Source organism: Barbus barbus (genome assembly GCF_936440315.1).
Source record: "Barbus barbus genome assembly, chromosome: 48".
Taxonomy (NCBI): Eukaryota; Metazoa; Chordata; class Actinopteri; order Cypriniformes; family Cyprinidae; genus Barbus; species Barbus barbus.
In genome coordinates this window covers 4,348,334-4,368,065 of record NC_136726.1, presented here as the reverse complement: position 1 = coordinate 4,368,065, position 19,732 = coordinate 4,348,334, and the positions used below count along the sequence as shown (strand labels likewise).

The following is a 19,732-nucleotide window of genomic DNA, read 5'->3' as shown; positions in this document are numbered from 1 at the left end:
TGATAATCTCTTAAAAATATGCTGGGGGAATGTTCTTAACTTTTTTCTTTTTTTTTACACAGAAAACAGTTTCATCTTTAATTAAATAATTTTGTCGGAACTGTGGGCCAGTGGTTGCTGCACATGCACCAGATATTGTGCTTATATAGGAAATGTGGGTTCATTTGTGACCTGATTACATTTCCTCTCTTTTCTTTCACTATTGCTATCACAAAAAGTGGCCAAGGAAACCCAAAAGAAAAAAAACTCAATTAAAACACATTTTCCTAAAAATATCTTAATTTATATTAAAAACAGCCTCATTCAAAAAACAAACTGTCTGTGTATGTAATTTGTAAGACCATTGTTGAAATTATTTATTTACTATATATATATATATATATATATATATATGTATATGTGTGTTTGTGTGTGTGTGTGTGTGTGTGTGTGTGTGTATTTGTTGAGTAACATTCATGAATTGTTTGCTAAATAAATATTTTTGTGGTGACTGTTTCATTACACAAACAAATAAGTAAATGCTACAGTTGTCTTAAAATCAATTACTCATACATTGTGTTTGTGTTTAATGAATAAGGACGATTTAATATATTTGATTTAATTCCACTTTTTCTTTAGGAAGTTTATTATATATATCTATAAAACTGTTTGCAAATTGTTCAATATGTCAGACTTGTGCATTATATGAGTCAATCTGTTTCAAATGCGTTACAATAACAGTTTCATTTGAAGGTCTGTTCTGAGTTGTTTTCTTCAGGATCGTGTGTGTGTGTTTTTTTTTCAGGTTGTCTGTCTCTCAGCTTGGAGTCACAGGTGTAATAATGACTTTATTACGGTAGACAATCCTCAACCCTGCTAATGAGAGACTGTGAGTGTTAGTTGTCTCTCTCTCTAACATCTGTGTGTGTGTGTGTGTGTGTGTGTGTGTGTGTGTGTGTGTGTGTGTGTGTGTGAAGGAATTCTTCAGGACAGCAGCACAGTCTCTGAGCACAGGGGGTCTTATGAGACCAATTAGAGAGGTGTGCGCTCTGGAGGAGAGAGCACCTGTCTTTGGCCTTATTAATCCACCTGTGTTCTGCTGGGCTTGACTTAGCTGAGCTGAGCTTAGCTAGACTGGGCCTCTGAGCTGCTCGCTAGCGTCCCAACGCCTCCATTACACAGCAATCAGGTGCACTGATCACACACTAACTCCAGCGCTGGGCCTTACAGTGTGCAGGATGGAGCACTAGCATGCTGCTTACTGCGCACTATACACTCCACACTGCTACCGACTGCTTAAAATAGCAAGGAAACCATGCATTATGCAGAGATAAACTTATACATTACAAAACTACATTGTTATCACAGTGACATTATGAGCACTTTTAATGCGGTAACACTTCAATATAGGGACCAATTCTCGCTATTAACTAATTGATTATTAGCATGCCTATTATTAACATTTTGGCTGTTTATTAGTACTTATAAAGCACATATTCTGCATGACAATATTCTACATCCTTAATCCTACCCAATACATAAATTTAACAACTACCTTACTAACTATTAGAAGTGTATTGAGGCAAAAGTTGTAGTAAATTATTTGTTAAAAGTGAGAACTGGACCTTAAAATAAAGTGTGACCTTTAATCCTCTTAAAAGTGACCTGTTATAATAGAACTAAATGTGGTATGTGGTTAAAATTTTAATTAAAAAAAAAGTCTCTTGGCTGTCTGAGTAAATAATCAGTCACGAAAAGCAGTTTAATAAACATGCATCGTGGGATACAGTAACTCACAAAGTGTGCTGTGGTGTATACTGTATTTTGGCCAATGAAGTGCGTATAGTGTAATAGTATATACTGCAGTATACACTGAGTAGTGTGGTAGTGTGCGAAGCTGAACACAGCCAGGGTGCACTTGTTTTAATTTGCATGTATGAGGCAAATTTCTCATGTTCTAGTGAATAAAAATATTTTCAGCAAGGGCTCATTAAATTGATCAAATGTAAAAGCAAATGCATTTATAATTTTACAAAAGATTTCTATTTAAAATAATGCTGCTCTTTAGACCTTTCTTTTCAACATATTAAGCAGCACTAGTGTTTAGTATCACTGAGATCACTTTAGTATCACTGAGATCACAATTGTTTTTAAATATACAGTATTTTCACTTTAATTTGAGTTAACGTTGCTATTTTGTTGTGTTTGTCATTTTCATTTATTATTATTAAATTTAGTTATATTTTTATACAGTTTATTTTATTTCAAGTAACAAATTTTTTTTTTTTTTTTATTGTTTAACACATTGATAATGATAATAATAAACATGTTTCTTGAAAAGCAAATCACCAAATTAGAATTATTTCTATAGTAATGATGCTGAAAATTCAGCTGAATATATATATATATATATATATATATATATATATATATATATATATATATATATATATATATATATATATATATATATATATATATATATATATATATATATATATACTGTATGTATGTACGTATGTGTGTGTGTGTGTGTGTGGGTATATATATATATATATAAGTAAATAACATAGCGTCTATTAATATTGTATTTATACATAAAATACTGACCTTTTGAGAAATTAATAGGTAAATAATTTTTTAATCGCCCATTGCAATGAACTGATTAATTCCTCACTACTTTCTTCGCTAATAAAAGCAGGCATATAGATAAAAACTATAATTTCTTACAGTAGTTTTTCTTCTTAGGTTTGGGGTGAAATATGTGGGGGACATTTGTGTGCCGCGGTCACCGGCCCATTATAAGCCTCTTTCAGATACCGCACTATCAAATATCATCAAATCGTGCCTTCAGCCATACTTTAACATATTCTTTTGGAAAGAATATAATGATGTCTAAGTGAAGGAAAGAGAATGAGTGCGGCTTTTTGAAGTGGACACAGGTGCAGAGGATGAGAGACTTTTAAGCTCCTTTATCAAACCCCAAAGACCTGCAGTCACAACCAGACCGGACTCTTTTTTTATTTTTTATTACGACTTTCTTTATTCCGGTGACCCGCAGTCATTACCTTCTGCGGAAATGAATGAGCAGGGTTAAATAGCTGCCAATTTCTTCCTCCTTCAAAGATCTTTGAGAGCGGCGAGTACGCCCAATAAACCCACACCCCTCTTATGTTTTATTCAACTCATTTCAGAGCGCAGCCGAACGCCCGGCTTTAAGCTGATTTCCCGATTCATTTTAAATCCCGTCCGCATGCAAAATTTCCCCTCTTTTTACAGCCCCCGTTTTAATGAATAGATGTCCAATAAGGACTTTTATTGTCTTAGCATATGTTGCTTTTATTAGCTGAAAATAATTACGTTCTTCGGATCACCTCGGAAGTCCTTCCGAAAGATAAAAACGAGATAGTTTCACAGTGGCTGCACAAGTCCTTCCGAGTCCAATCGTTTTCCCCCTGGGTGCTCCGTGTCCTAATACCCCCATGCTCATTCTCCCCTCCCCTCCCATCCCGTCCCGTCCCGTTCCGGCCCCCTCCCTTCATCTCGGACTGGAGTGTGACGGCTGACATGCGCTCCATCTCATGGGAAAGCGTGCTCTGCACCGGGGCGATGTTCTCCTGGAGAGAGCCAGGATAGACTGCTGAATGAATTGCCACTTCAGCTGGGTTTATTTCCTGACTTGCTGTATTTGTCAGACTGTGTCCGATTTCACTTTTCTCGCTTTCTTGTGTTTGCTTTGAGTGGACGACCGTCGGCGCTTTATTCTGAGGCTCTTTCACAGTGATTGGCCATTACTTACACCTCTGTGAACTCTGTCTGAGCGCTAGGCGCCCTTTTTTCCTGCGCTGACCTCGCTTTTAGCGGTCAGGAAGCGTCTCTGGTGTCATATAGAGACTGTCAGATCAGAAATGTAGAATTTAACTGAAGACCCTCGTATCTAGAGATGAGTAATTTATCTGTCCACACCAAAGGGTTGAGGTATATCTGGTTAGTGTGGTCTAGTTTGCCCCTGCTTGTAGATGTCATAACTACACCGTTATGTGTGCAAAAATCATCTTTCTGCATTGGCGGATATTCAGAAGTAGCTGTGTATTTTGAATGATGCCTTTTAGAAATTGCTTGTGAAGCTCTTGTTATGCTATTATCAGCATGTGATTCAGTCTTTTTGTCAACTAGTTTTCTTTTTATTCAGTATAGGTTTTGTATTTCATTTTGACATCATTGATCTGAGCTTAGGCACCTTAGAGTGAAAAAAGCATTATTTGTAGATTTTTTTTTTTGTTGTTGCAAAATTCACTCAAAAATGTAAGCGTGTGATCAATAGGGCCTACAATCAATCAGTTAAAAAAAAAACACAAAGGAAAATATTTCAAGTTCATAATATTTGTAATAATATAGCATAATATAAAATGTATAAGCAATTTTTATCAGCTTTCCTGATGCTCTAGAGTAATTAGACAGCATGTCAAAAGAGTTTAACTTGTTTTGAACATGTTTTTAAACATTTTTAGATGCTTTTTTTTTTAAGAAGTTAGATTAGTGGTAGTAAAACCCCAACAGCTTGTTTTCTTTTTTTCTCATAAATTATGATTACAGGAGATTTTTTTATATTTTCACACAGTTCCTTACACAATGCTATATCACCTCAAAACACTTTTACCATAGTGCATGATTTGTAAACATTTTGACATTTGCATCACTTTTTTTTCAGCACTGCGTTCAGGTAAATGAGTCCCATGAAACGCTATTCATGATTAAACAACAGCTCTGAGAAGCAGGCTAAAATGGCATGGATGTTTCAGCAAATGTGTTTTTATCTCACACTTGCTTTTGTTAACACTGTTGGTTGGATTAAGGTAGAGTTTCATGTAAGTGCTACATGATTTTCAAACGTGAGTATTAACCTTTTACCACCACTCACCAGACATTTAATTTCCAAACTGCCGTGATGCATACACCGACCGCTGTCAGATTCATCTGAAAATGCACTTTGAAAGTGTTGCAAGAAACAACATGATATCCTTTTTTTTGCAGAAATTAGACTTCAGAACAACATATACCAAAAACCTGAAATTTAAGCCGTTTTTACTGAAAGTCTTGCCTGACAGCTGTGGTCCCTATTTATTTTAATTGCATGTTAAACAAGTGTTCCATGTAAAAAAAGAAAAAAAAGTAGAACACCACTTGAGGGTGCACAAATGAATAAAAACAAAAAGTAAATCAATATTTTTAAATGATTTTGTGTTGTCTTTTTTCTGAGCATATGGTCTAGGGAAGGCTTAAATTTTTTTAAACAATAAAGAGCTGAAATATAATAAAATAGCTAGAGATGGTTGTCCTAAGTCTGTGGAAATCTACATGGGTCGCTCTCTCTGCACACCTCGCCAACATGAATGTTATTACTCACCCTTGAGAGAGTGAGAATGGGTTTGTGGGAATGGGCTCCACCATCAGTAGAACGAGACTCGGGGGAGACGGAGGGCGCCTTTCCCCATTCCATTACACACAGGCCTCCGCTATAATGAAGGCGATTTTAATAGGATTTAATGCATGTGGTGGGGCAAGGTCCTGCTACCTTATGGCCCTGACAAAAGAATACGAGAGTGTAATCATCAAGCCTCATTCACCGGCAGTCCTGCACGCACATTGATCATCCTTTACATCCTTCCCTTCTGGAGGTGAAGAGAAAGATTCTCGTCGGTTAGAGGACAACAGTGAACTGAAATGTCTCTGTCCAGTTTAGGTGTTTTTGTTGTTCGCCTTTTAGCATTAAAATTGCTGAAATCGTGATCTGTTATGAGCTGTGACGCAGGTGTGTTGAGCTCTGGCGCTCATATACGACGAAGGTTTGAGTCTGAAGTAGTTTATACACTCGTACATTATATACACACATTATGCACTCTAAATAGGTACTGTGTTAATACATATTTTGAATGGCGTGTTGTGTGTTGTCATTTCCGTTTAAAATGTGACGTTTTTGCCTCTTTCAAATGGTTAATCCTTTGTTTGGCTCTGATTTATATTTTTTCTGAGTTTATTCTTTCTTCCATCTAATTTTTTCCTGTGCCTTGACCTCCATTTTGCCTTGACCTCCAGGTCCGTTCCTGTTCATTTTCAAGCTATTCACAGTTTCAGTGTAGATGCACCATATTGTTTGTCTGCCTGCTTCATCTGTTTGCTCTATGACTTTGTACATTATAACGGTTCTCCTCAGGAGATGAGATGGTTCAATCCCAGCCCCTGCGCTCTGAAAAGACCATTATTCCTCTGTTTTTTGGGCCACGGGCCCTGGAGGTGTGTGTGTGTTCAGAGTTTGTGAAGTGTGTTTTGTGGTGTAAATCCTCTCTCTGGCGGTTCATTGGGCAGAAAGAATGGCCATCGCGGCTGTTTACTCTTTACCCAGTGTCCCCCTCACAGCTGGCCGGAGCACGCTCAGATGAGCTGTCGGCTCGCTGAGAGCACCGCCACTGAATGCTAAGGTAAACAAAACCGAGGGGAAAGACAGAAAAACAGATGGAGAAAGAGGTGGAAGAAAAAGAGGAACTTGCGTAAATGTTGTCGGGATTGGTTTTTCACGCTCTTTTGTGATAGAGGGGTTTATATAAAATATGTTTATTACTCATCACTGGTAGATGTCCAAGTGATTGTTGTAAGTCTATTGTCAGTTTTAGAGTGCTGAACTGTGGGTAATATGGGAAATAATTACATGGCACAAAGACGAGGTTGACTCAACTAGAGAGTTGGACCAGGGCTGACGTGCATATGCCGATTTACTCTAATATCGCCAAACCATCCGAATTGAAAAACACATCATGGCAAAGAACCAAACCACTGAACATCTTGTTACAATGATTATTTATTAAATTTAAAATATCTTTAGCACAGATTAAAAATCAGACACCTCCAACTATCATGGTCGTCATGAATTGAAAATAAACATTCCTAAAAAACAGTCCCTCTTCCTCCATTGGATCCATGATCTCCTTCATAGAATAGTCTCTGGTTTGGTTATAAATGTACAGGTCGTTGCATAGGGCTGAGGCAAAACTAATCGCAATACTCTTGGGAATCGCTTAAATCAATCACTGCATGGCCATATAATAGAATATAGCAAGATATGTACAAAAAAAAGTGCTGAAATAAAAGACATTTGCCTTTTGTTTGGCTGTTACAGTCAGAAAACCAGGATACACTTTGTAATAGACTAACACAAACAGAACAAAATACACATCATTATTCTGTGAACATATGAAGTTTGGTTTTGAAATGTAGGGCCATGGTTCAAAATCCAGACAATTAACATTGATCATCCTCCCTCCCCAATATCATGTTGATATCATGTTTGCCTCAACCCTCTTACAAAAATGTCTGAAGGATAACAAGAAACATGGGAAAGACACTGGGAATGACAGCCAAAGATATAATTGCTTATACCAAAAACAAAGTAAAAAATAAAAATCACTATTTTTCACATCGGTTTATGAGATCATGTTTATTTGACCAATCGTTTTATTATGTTACTTTTTCTCAATTCACTTTTTTTTTTAGCACATGCCATATGCGTTTTTTGATTATAAAAGTACCTGAAACAATTGCTAGAGTGTCAGCATGCATAGCTGTTCGATATTTACAGATGTATGTACAACACAGAGGAACCGACAGCGGAGGTGGACAGATCTCTCACGACAACATGAGACCAATGACGGGAAAATTTACACCATTTTTCTTAACCTATTACATGCAGCAATGACAGAAAATTCAACACAACCTTTCTAGAAACAAAGGGATATTACTCTTACCCAGTAAGGTCATCACTTGCATTTTCAAGTGATTTTCTCTGCTGATGCTCTATATGACAGATACTCTACATTGTGTTGGAGAAACTACATGGAAAAAGGATCACGTCTGTTCACGCTGTAGAGCGGCACTGCAGGGAAACTGGGGTACTAGTTAACAGCGAAAAAACTGTCTGCCAACTGTAAACTCTCAGCCAGTACAGGACTTTAATACTGATGGTAAGAGAGGAATTAAATCACAATTTGTACACTAGATACAGTCAGATTTTACCAGGTGTGCATGATGGGGGCGCTATTCCTGGGTTTAAAAAATAGAATGCCATAGTCATTTCCTTTCTGGAAATATTAAACACCTGTATAACGCTTAATCAAAAAGAAGCACGCTAACCAGACACTACGAGCATATTTGATGGTAAATACACAATTATGCAGAGCAGGATTTTGGACCAATGGGATTTCACGATGGGCAGGGCTACCTAGCACAAAAAAATTGCAGAAGTAGAAACCAAGTATGTTGCTTTATCGTATTCCACCTGGTTAGGACATGGTGTTATCATCTCAATTATTTATTGCTAAACAAATCGACTTATTTGGATCTGTATGCATGAGGTTTCATATTGAAAATTGCATTTAATACGGGAAGACATTAGTTATTTACGCACGTAAAAGTGACAAATGGACTTATTGCAGTGGACTAATGGAGTGAATGGAAGTATCTTTTGTCCATTTTCGGCGTTTATTTTATTTGAAAGAGGACGCGTTTAAGTGTTGCTCTTTGTTTTATTTGCTTTGGTTTTTAGTATTGCTGAAAAAATGATCAAACGATTTTGGTGATTTGTGTTTAACTCAATGGTTCCTCAACTGGTCGCTCTCAACCCATTTTTTTGTTCAAATTGTGGACAGAAAGGAAAAAACAATGTTGGGGTCAAAATTGTTGGCGTCAAATGTCGTTTGTCCAATCAAATTTGTGGTTCTCTTGGTAAAAGCTAGTAAAATTAGGCAGATAATAACATACCTCACCCTCATCTTTGGGAAACTACGAATAAAACAATGCAACATAAAAGACTTTTGTTCGACAGACAGTTGTAGTCGTGTGTTGGGACGTCACTTAATGTCCAATGATAAATCTTGGGTCCTGAAGCGAAACCAGTTGATAACCACTGCTTTAACTGATTTGTAGCTCTCTCGCTATCTCTGTTTTCTGGGCTGAGCTCTTGATAAATGCGAGCAGTACCTGGTCCAGCATGTTAATGCATTTTATCATAAAGCTTATCTGCTCAAAAGGGCCATCAGGGTCAAGTGCCAGGAGGTTCAGCATAACGGCAATAAGATCCATGTTCTCTTATTCAGTCTGACAATCCAATCTCACCATCTCCCTCAGCTAAATACACCAAAGCAGGAGGCTCATGATTAGATACGCTATTATTGTCCCGCTGCTAACGGATAAAGGAAATGGTGTTCCAGTCTAGAGCCTCAATGGATCAATCGCAGATCTATATTTAGTGAGGATGCATCTGAGAAAGCTTGATGGGAATGTATTCAATGTTCAAAGTTCTAATAAAGCACATGTACTAAACCCCAACTGAACAATCGAGCCGACTGTACGGCTAGCGTATCTGAGTTAAGCTGTAATTCAGATGGCGATTACTGTAATAAAGTCGCATAAGCTAACTGCTAGTTCTGCGTTAGCCCCATTCAGTTGGCACAGCTCTAATATAGGGCTGCTGGGATTTAACCATGTGTTCTCCCTGCATCTCACATCCACTAGGAAGACTAGACAGGCTTTGGAAATGGGCTAAAGCGCATTTGGAAGTGGGTTCGGATTCATTTCAGCCCATTGTTTGGCTAAGGGACAGCAGCATGCTAGCCAGCGCTGAAATCACACTCCACATCCATTAGCGCTGGTAATCTCAGTCACGCTAGTCTTCACAGTGCATCATTACAGAAGGCATTAGCAGCACCAAGTGGCGGCTGCAGTGGAGCATGTGTGCTTGTGAGGAGTGTATTAGCATTAACTTTGAGCTGGTGGGCACTGTATTCTAATCAAGGTGAGGTGACAAGAAGGACACATGAATAACATGCAAGAATCTGCTGAAAAACCCTTTTTGAACTAGCCTGAAGTGGTTCGTTAGATACCAAGCTGGTTTATAGTGGTCGGGCTAATCTGATTCTCTGGTTTTGGGTACTTCTCAGCTGGTCAGGCCAGAAGAGCAGATGGCCAACCAGTTAAACCAGATGAACACCAGCCTGGTCAGGTGTTCAAGATGAGCTGAACCACCTCAGGCTGGTTTAAGCTTCCGTTAAAATAAAAACGTGGAGCCTAGCGTTAGCATACATGCTGTAAAACACGCATGTGACCATAAAGGTGTAAAATATTGGAACATTATGAAAATCAATACTTGCAGGCCATTTATATGGTTTCTAAACCTTTATTCTAGATGTGGGTTTCAGAGCACATTTGTTATTCCTAATGAGCTCATCGAAAGCTAAGAGGCATTGTGGGCAATTTGCTCAAGTCTAGCAGCTTCTCCTATTAGAACCTCACCTTAATAACCAGGGAAATAATTTCACACAGCTTTGAACACTTTTTTTGTGCATATGACAACATTAAATGTAATTACAAGAGCAGTGAATCCATAAAGTGCATCTTTGCATATTGACTCACTGCGTTGGGTTGGCTAGAGGGGTTGAGTGACATTTTCCGTCCTTTCATATTCCCAGCTTCAAATATGTATTAACTTATCACTGCAAAAGCAGGTAAGATTCCAGAAAGATCCATCCTTTTGATGTCATGTTTATTGCCGCGCTAACCAAAGCAACATGCAGCATCTGTGTACTTCAAAAGACGCTCGGTCCGACACACGCAGATACAGAAAAACACACAAACTGGAGTTAAATGGGGATGAGCGCGTGAAGTTCGCTCGCTGAATTTCTGACTAGAGCCTTGGCTTTCTTCCTGCGAGTTTGTGTGTGCGTGTGTGTCTAACAAGCGTTCTGTCACAGTCTTTGCCAGCTTGAGCTACAGCTGTTGATTTGGCTCCTTAAATGAGCCGAAGTCTTTGTACTGTTGCAACGCGTGTGTATTTTCGCCTGTTTAAAGAGTTGGCCATCGGTGCACGTCCCTGTAAACGTCTGCCAGACGATCTCCTTAACGTTGCCCTACACTTTTTTTCAGATCTGAGAGCCTCCTGCACTATTTGAAGATAAAGCAGCCATCTATTTCATGTGTATCTCACACAAGTTAACTTCCTGCAGGAGTTGCGTGTGAAGTAGCGTAGGACGGTTTCTTCTGTGAGAGGAGGGACATAAAAGACGAGTCTGGAAACATCTGAACTGCACGTCAACTCTAATTCTGTCTGACATGTTTTTCTTTTCCTCTGAATCTTCATCCCTCTTTCCCCAAGACAGTTAAAACCCTGGGATAGCCAACCGTCCCCGACAATTAGCCACTGATTGGCCATGCGGAAAAGTGCAAAGCATCTGTAAAACTTGAAGAGTCATTTGTTTTTGTGTAAACAATCAAACCCGAGGGCATGAATTAAATAAACACTAAAAGAGGCATGACTGGGGGGGCGTATGTGTTGCGTATTGGTTTTGACGTTTCATGAGAACTTCATTAACATGAAGGGGTTGGATTGCTAGTCTGGCCTTTGAACCGTGGCTGAACACTGATACCACTATGATCTTAATAGTTGTATGACAGATTTTTTTTTTTCCTCAAATGTTTGTTTGAGGGGGACAACATCTCAACTTTTGACTCAACCAATGGTATGACATTGAAGGCTAACTATTTTTCGAACAATGGAGGAGTGTTTTCGCAATTTCACTTGTAGCTGCTAGTTTGGTGCCAAAATTACACCTTGACTTCACCTTTACATCTTAAAGATGTAATCCCAGTAAATGCTTCCTGTCTTAAAAGGGGTTCACACTGAAAACGATAAAGACGCTCGAGTTTGCCAAAGTTGTAATAGCAACTGCAGTAGATGTATCTGCATTGGTGGTCACCTAATTTGAACTCGCCAATGGTCTTTTTCGGCTTTGTCATGTCAAATCGAAAACTCTTATTCAAACAAATGACTTCCGGTTGCTTTGTTGCTGCAAATCGCTGTCAGTGTGAACGGCCCTTCAGAGATTTTCATGGGGCCTGACGTTACAGCATGCGTTACAGAGGATACTGGGATTTGGGGTATACGTCTCCAACTTGGATACCCTTCCATTGGATATCTTTGTGCTGGATCCCTTGTTTAGGATTTAAATTTGTGTTTGTGTGTGTGTGTGTACGTGGAGATGCCTTCTCCAGCAATGACAGAAAGTCCCCATTGACTCGGTGACATCCAGAAATCCCTTTGACGTGAGATGAATGGACAGTTTTGGCAGGCTGCCCCTCAGTCGTCTTTACAAGACTTCCCCAAAGCACTTCCTTTCTGCTATATACAGTATCTACAACTATACTGTTTTTGTGTGTGTGTTGATCATTGTCTGTGATTCTTGGCAGGCGTACAAGAGATATACAATAAACCTGCCAATTGAGTGCTTCTCAGTTCCAGTTTCTGAGATATTATATCCTGTTTTTCCTACTTATAGAGGAGATAACGGCAAGTGCATTTCATTGCTATTGTTGTCGCTTGGTTTTTTCTGCTAACCGTTGAACCCTAGAGAGGATACAGCATTCAGACAGCATGAGGTTTGAGTCCACCTTAAAAGCTTTTATAGAACTTGCCAGAATTGAACACTTCCACCATAAACCAGCTCATCTCGGTGGTTCCTAGACTAGTATTTGGCAGGTACCTATATGACAGCATGCAGAATGTTGACAGCCATATGTCCGATGTACAAGTATAACAGGAACTCCATTTGAACAAGTTCACAGTCTATCCCAAGGTGTCTTTTGACAGTCTGTGAAGCACTTCCCCACATCTCACGATCAGTTTTAGGGGGGGGGAAAGCAAGTCTCAGATGGTTAGAAGTGTCTTTGGTATTGCCCCGACCCTTTGAAGAGAGTCAACCAGTTCTTCTGGCTCCATACAACAACAGTATTTGTTTTTGCTCACATTGCTTCAGTTTATTCTGATATTTTAATTTTTGTTTCCACAGCAACAGGGAGCGGCCACTACAGTCTACTGTGCCGTGGCTCCAGAGCTGGAGGGTATCGGAGGGATGTACTTCAACAACTGCTTCCGCTGCTTGCCCTCTCCACAGGCCCAGGACCCCACGGCCGCCCTCAGCCTCTGGGAACTGAGTGAGAGGCTCATCCAGGAGAGATCCACCCCCCCTCAGGTGCTCTGACCCCTCCTGGCCCCGCGATCCTCGCAGGGTCACCTACATGAACATCACGGCTACGTAGAGGATTCAGGCATAAGATAATCATTGTTTGAAGGGGACAAAAAAGATGAGAAGATGCAATTCTAAACTGTACAAGGATGTTAGCAATCAAGCTTGGAAGTTATCTGGGAATCGGAAACTAGAACCACACGGGCTGGGACTTCTACAGCAGATAAAGAGATGCAGAGAGACAGCGAAAGATGCAATTCAATTGTGTTTCTCTCGTTCTCTAAGGCGTAGTCACTCAATCCAGCATTAGGGTTTAACTAGGTCTAGATCACTCTATAAATGTCTCCTTAACAAGCAATAACATTTGAGTTGTCTTTAGAGGGGGTCTATATGGTTTAAATGGATGTTTACGGAATACAAATATTCTGAGATCAATGTCAACCTTTACGTCTGTACAGATAAAAATGTTGAATAAATGTTGTAACGGCATAACCTACAAAGACACAATGCAGGAAATGTACAATTTGTGAACTATTTACAAACATGGTGTCTTCACATTGCTTAGAATAAGCCTGTATTCATATCCTGTACACAATATACACAAGATGCTGTTCTGAAAGAATTTGAATGCTGTTGTCTTTCTTTACCCCATCTGGCTAGAGCCTCCCAACCACCTTTTATAAAACACTGGGCTAATGTGAAGTACAATAAAACAGCATCTGGTACGAGAACTGGAGGGCCGTCAGTGGCAGAGAGACAGAAAGAGTTTGAGTCCATGTGGTCTGGAAATATCTGGTCGAAGTTCCATTTTGAATTCCTTTCATTGTCTGGACTGCATCATCAAGCATGCAGGGATGTTTCAAGGCTTTCCTAATTTGTTTTTCATTGTTGGTGAGACATCTGACTGTAAAATCAGTGTAGAGTCAGTAGATGGGGATTGTGGGTAAGGCTGAGGAATGGCACTCAGGTTGATAAAGGGTTTCTGATTTCTCTCAATCCGCCATCATCTTCCTCCTCATCATTGTCTTCATCAGGGGTGGATTTTGGAGAGGTTGTGCTTTGTGGCAGTCTTGGAGCCGTGGGTCATCCTAAGCCAGAAGCATTCCAGTGTTACACTGTCTGTAAAGAAAGAGAAAAAGAGATTCATTTAAAAGTGAAAACATGATATAATGTATTCATTGTATATGGTTGGTCAGATGAAACATTTTAGCTGCCTTCACTGAAGGTAGCCTCTAACATACAAACTATAATTCAGATAATTAGTTTCAATAACAATTGGGGGGGGGGACAAAATAAAAAAAAATAATAATAATAATAATAAAAATATTATTAATTAAAAATCACAACATTTTACTCAGAAATAGTTTTAAATTGTTTCTAGGCCATAAAACTAGTGTTACCAAATAGTGCTGAGAAATTATTTTATTGAATTTGATTCATTTATTAGATCAGTTAAAGATGATTTCAATTTAAGTAAAAAAATGATTTACCTATTCTTCATTAATTCATAAATCCATTCATGATTTTTTTAAAGTAACGAATAATAATAAATATAGTTAAATATCACATTAGATTGATTGCATCAAATATTGAGTTATGCCATCAAACTGACCTCACAGCTAATACCTTGAAAGTTGAGTGAGTTGCACATGCATTGAGAATTTATTCAACAAAATCATTGAAAAGAACGGGTTAAAAAATATTCATAGACATCACTACTAGTAAATGATGCATGCTCAGCACATACAGTACAAAATGTTTTATACACCACTTAGATTTACTATTGTAAGTGGTGAACAAATGTGCACATTGGGATAACTAAATTAGGAAGAGTCTTTTAAATTCCAGGCCCAGTGAAGAGCACTTCTCTTGAGATTTAAACAAAGAAAGTCTCCATGTGCGTCAGGGGTGAGCGAGTTTCCCAGGAGTGACATGAGCTGAACCCTTCCTCGCCTGTGTGTTTAGCAAGGCTTTGACCATGACCCGGAACAACTCCATAAACAAACGGCCTGTCACACGCATTACTCGCTCCAACAGAGTAATTGACACATCAAGAAACCAATCATAAAGGAGTCCTGTCCCGCCCTTTCACGCTTGTGCGGCCAATGGAATCAATAACCTGGACCAGCAGATGAGGATAAAAGCAACTATAACACATTTCCACACCAGAAAATCAGATGGCAACACAAATTAAATACAGATCTGGTTTAGTGTGTCAAAACATGTGCAAAATAAAAGCTTAATCTGTTCCCAACATGTGAGAAATGTGCAACCCAGCATGTGATATGAAGAACCGGTTGTGTAATGCTCAGAGTACATACTGTCCTGCACAAACAGGGTTGCGTAATGTACATGTAGACTGCATACCCTTCTCAGTGCAGGTGGCCTATCTGTGTTTGCTCCCACACACACACACACTGTATGAGGACACCATGACGCAATGCCAAAATTACACACATGGATTGGGGTATGATACCGAAAGATGGACGAGGTGTTCCTTGTACATCCAAGGGATAAGACTGAAACTATGGCACTCATAAACAAACAAGCTCTTCCTTCTGTATTTTCGAGTTGAACGTGTGTGGGATTGGAGGTGAGGCGGCACTCTATTTCAGGTTCCACTCAGTCTCTTCCATGTTCGCGCTCTCTTTCTTGTTCTATCTGTTCTCTCCAGAGAGGTAGAGAGGTCTGGGAGAGGTAGAGGCAGTAAAAGTGTCACCATGTAATGAATGGGCCCCTGATGGAGGGAGAGAAAGAGAGTTGGGGGGTGGGGTAGAAGTGAGACTGGTTGTTATTTGTCTGAGATTGAGGGAGGATAGCTAATGATGTGAGGCATGTAAACCTGAAGTGGCACTAAACCATTTGTGTATGTGTGGGAACCGGTGGGACCGCCCTGATCCCGGATAACGGGAGATAAAGTGGGAACACAGATGTAGTGTTTCTGGGCCAGCCAGGTGTCACATACTGTATTGTTTGCAAATGGCTGAACATAGATAGGAAAGCTTCCAGTTTCCAGTCTCAACAAGGGCACTGCTCCACAAGGTCTTATCCAGGGGGCACTGGAACTATAGGGATTCTTGTAGGACACATCTGCGATGTCTGATATTATGTTTAGTGCCTAGCACTGAAGCACATTTCAAACAGATAAAGGTGCCGGCTTATCCCTACCGTAAAGAAGTCTGATCAAAGCATCTATCCGCAGATCTACTAGGAGCGGTAGATCTGCACTACATCTTTGCATTGATTTCCATCTCTTACCAACCCATCGAATATCTGTGACCTATAGAGGTGACAATAGCAAGCTTTGGGAGAATCTCAACTATTCATCGTAGCCACACAGAGCAACTTGGCCAAGATTGACAATCGTCTGACCTACAAAAAGAGCACAAAATATTTCTAAATGTGTCTTAAATGCACCCAATACCCAATAATAGCATGCACTAAATGATGTTGACAGTGTGCCACAGGTGACAGGGCATCTGAGCTTTCCACCTCGAGGTCTTCTGGAAAACTGTTGGCTCCGTGTTGGCTTGTATCCCTCTGCTCAATCCTCTCTACCTTCGGGGAAGTCTGGGTGGCCATCATTTGGGTTTTATGACCCTTTTCTGCCTCCCCAGCAGGAGGAGCAAATACTCAGCTGGGTCTAGACAGACGCTGGTGATATTGCTCTCCTCAAGGCATAGATTCGCATATAATAAAAACAACAGCTTTGCCTCCAGGGTTGTGCCGAGTTTGGCCCCAATGATGTCTTGGAAATACTAGTTGTTATCCAGATTTGCAAGAGTTTATTAGCCAAATATGCAACTAGACTACAGGGTTAAGCTATTTGGGAACCTAGTCATTGGTTGGGAATCTAGATAATAGTTGATCGAGAGTGTTCAGATCAGGGGTGCGTTTCCCAAAAGCATTGCTATCTATGGTCGTTAGTTCCGTTGAACTCTATTTGACGGAACTCTATAACGATGGAACTTGCGACCATAGTTGTTTTTGGGAAACGCACCAAAGGTCAGCAGTAGTCAGGCTATAGTCTCAGCCTCAGACGTCACGCCCACGGACCGCTGGCTGAACGTCTGATGCATATGTCACACAAAAGTGGAAACACTTCAGGAGTTTCGAAGTCGTCATCGGACTGGTTGAATTATACAGCTTTCCGGGAGACGTGTGTGTCACGTTCTTTAATGTTCCGCCTAGAAACAAAGATGCCGTGACGCCAAACCCCCTCACGAAAGAAGAAAGCCTTTGTGTTTACAACTGTGATGACAAACGCTTATCAGGATCAACTAAACGCTGGAATTTCAAAAGTATGTGAAATATTTAAAGTTTCAAATAGCGTCTGAAGGTCTGGCTACACAAGACTAGTCAGGCTAAGACAGACAGGTAAGTAGAGGTCAATCCCAAAAAGATCTTATCCTACAAGTCAGGGATCAAGAAGACCCCTTTAAAGTAAAAAGCTTTCTTTTCCCAAATCCCAGAGACATGCTGTGCAAAAACCTGCAAAAATTATCTCAACCGCTTCTATAACCATGCATGTCTGCCAAGGCTGCCTTTGTGTCTGAGGCACTGGAAGATTCATGAGTGGATGTTTTTCTCGTTTCTTCAACGGAGCCTTATTGATCATTGTATTGGAATCATTTGATAGTTAATCAATGTTTTTTTTTCTTTCAGCACACCGGGCGATTGCGCCGTTTTTCAAAGGCCAGCCTTTATCCTGGAAACCAAAATTTACACCAACTCACCTTGTTTACACAAATCTAGCATGAATCATAGTTATATTTCACAGCAACATACAACTACCAAAAAAGCAGCTTTTTAAACATGAAATTTGGACATGTACCATGACACACACCTTTTCTCTACATTTACCTTAGTACTACAATTCATTCAACTTCTGGGTGTTATAACAATGTTATATATCAAAATACCACAATATTAAGATCTGATATCATTAATTACTTAACTTTGTTACTTTATATCTCCTTTTCTCTTTGTGTCTAGCTTGAAATAACTGTCTGGTTGTGGTGCGTACCATCTAAGCAGCAAGAACGCAAATACACCTTAATCTAAAGAACTTCAGAGTTACTGATACGCTGATAAGCATTATATGGTCCTGTCCAGGACAGGCCAGTGTAGTGATGCAAGAGAAAAGGTGACTTTCAGAGGTAAACGGATCTCCCATTGACCCCCAGTATATGTCTGCATCACTTCCTGTATGTACAGCCCTGGCTGTAACCAAAAGCCTTTCCCTGAACACTCACAATATATCCGCTTAATCTACCCCCATTTACAACGACACACTCAATCTGTATCACTCTCCCGCTCCCTCTGCCTGTTTAAATAGGGGAAGAGAGGCAGTATGACATCAGGTCCTGTAACAAAGCCATCATTGCAGCTGATCGTCTGTCGCTGCATGCCTGTTCTCTGACCTGTTCGCTTGGATTCGGACACGTCCGGTTCCCGCTCCAGGATGGGCGGCACATCTGTGAAAAGCTCAGACAGGCTGGAGAGCTGTATACCACATGCCAGGTGTTTAATATCAGCACTGCGTGGTGCAATTACCCCGCAGAAATGAGCTTTTAATTCCGTTTTATTGGCCCAATATTGCTTCTGGTGTTTAGGTTTTTAAACATTATAATTAGTTTTGAAAAGATTGGTCGACCTCATTCTATTCCACAATACCCCATGGCTTTAAACAATGCTCAGCGGTGGCATGGATGCAGGTTTCTGGAAACGCCTGGGTTGCGGTGAAACACAATTTTAATAGCGCAGGAGAGCTTTGAGACAGCTGGCTAGAGAAGCACTTATTGGTGAATATGCTGCTAAAAATATAAAAAGAATATGATTTTAGTGTTTCGGAAACAATTTCAGTAACCTATTTATGCAAAACGAACAGGAAGTAGAGGGGAAAATGCATTGAACACAAAATGTGCTTATGCCATAAAATTGTCGATGGCAGGGCTTTTCAAACTTTTTAATGCTGAAGACCCAAATTTATACTGTAATTAATTGTTCTGTTATTAAAATATTACATGAACAATGTTTCGATATACAAACACACACACTGTTGCCTGTTTAAAACACAGCCCAGCACAGTAATCTTTTAATCCAAGTAGTTTATTATTCCACTGAAATGAATATTGGCTGCAGGAGAATAATTACATCTTATTCTTAAACTTGCACAGGCTTAGTGGGCTGTGAAATGCCAAAGTGTGTAGATATTTTTAATGAATATGATCAATCGTACGGCTCTCGGAGGAACAGATACACTCGATAGAGAGATGCGACCTGGAAAATTTATGATCCACGGCTATCCATAAACTGTCACCTCTCCAGCGCTCGAGATTAGCATGTGATTAAAATGTAGGTCAATATTTATTAAGAGCCGTTATAAAGTCAATGTTAGTTTTATGAAATCCAGTAGCTGACTGCGAGAGAAGTTTATGACTAGATAATACATTCCTTTAGAGGTAATGCGCACTCCGACGCGGTTTATAGGAGACACATTTATATTATTTTTATTAAGTAAATCTATTTTTGCAAAGTTTGTGGGTGAGATTTAAAATAATGAAAACAGCTTGCTATGTTCAGTCCAGCAAGAATAGTTTGCTCCAAAAATGAACCATACTCGCCTACAAACCAGTGTGATTTATTCCAAAACATGTTTTGTAGAATGTTCACGCTGCTCTTTT

The 19,732-nt window shown here is 39.7% G+C and overlaps 2 protein-coding genes across 2 annotated transcripts in view; one reads left to right on the top strand and one right to left on the bottom strand.

Moving 5' to 3' along the window:
- Window positions 1–13,662, top strand: part of LOC306866713 (WW domain-containing oxidoreductase) — a 246,661-nt gene extending 232,999 nt beyond the window's left edge. Inside the window, exon 9 of the mRNA XM_079411998.1 lies at window positions 12,870–13,662. Coding sequence (XP_079268124.1) covers window positions 12,870–13,061 — 192 coding nt within the window. The 3' untranslated portion in view covers window positions 13,062–13,662. The remainder of the gene's footprint in view (window positions 1–12,869) is intronic.
- LOC306866715 (transcription factor Maf-like) overlaps window positions 13,627–19,732 on the bottom strand; it is a 76,010-nt gene continuing 69,904 nt past the window's right edge. Inside the window, exon 3 of the mRNA XM_079412000.1 lies at window positions 13,627–14,165. The gene's annotated coding sequence lies outside the window, so the exon portion shown is untranslated. The remainder of the gene's footprint in view (window positions 14,166–19,732) is intronic.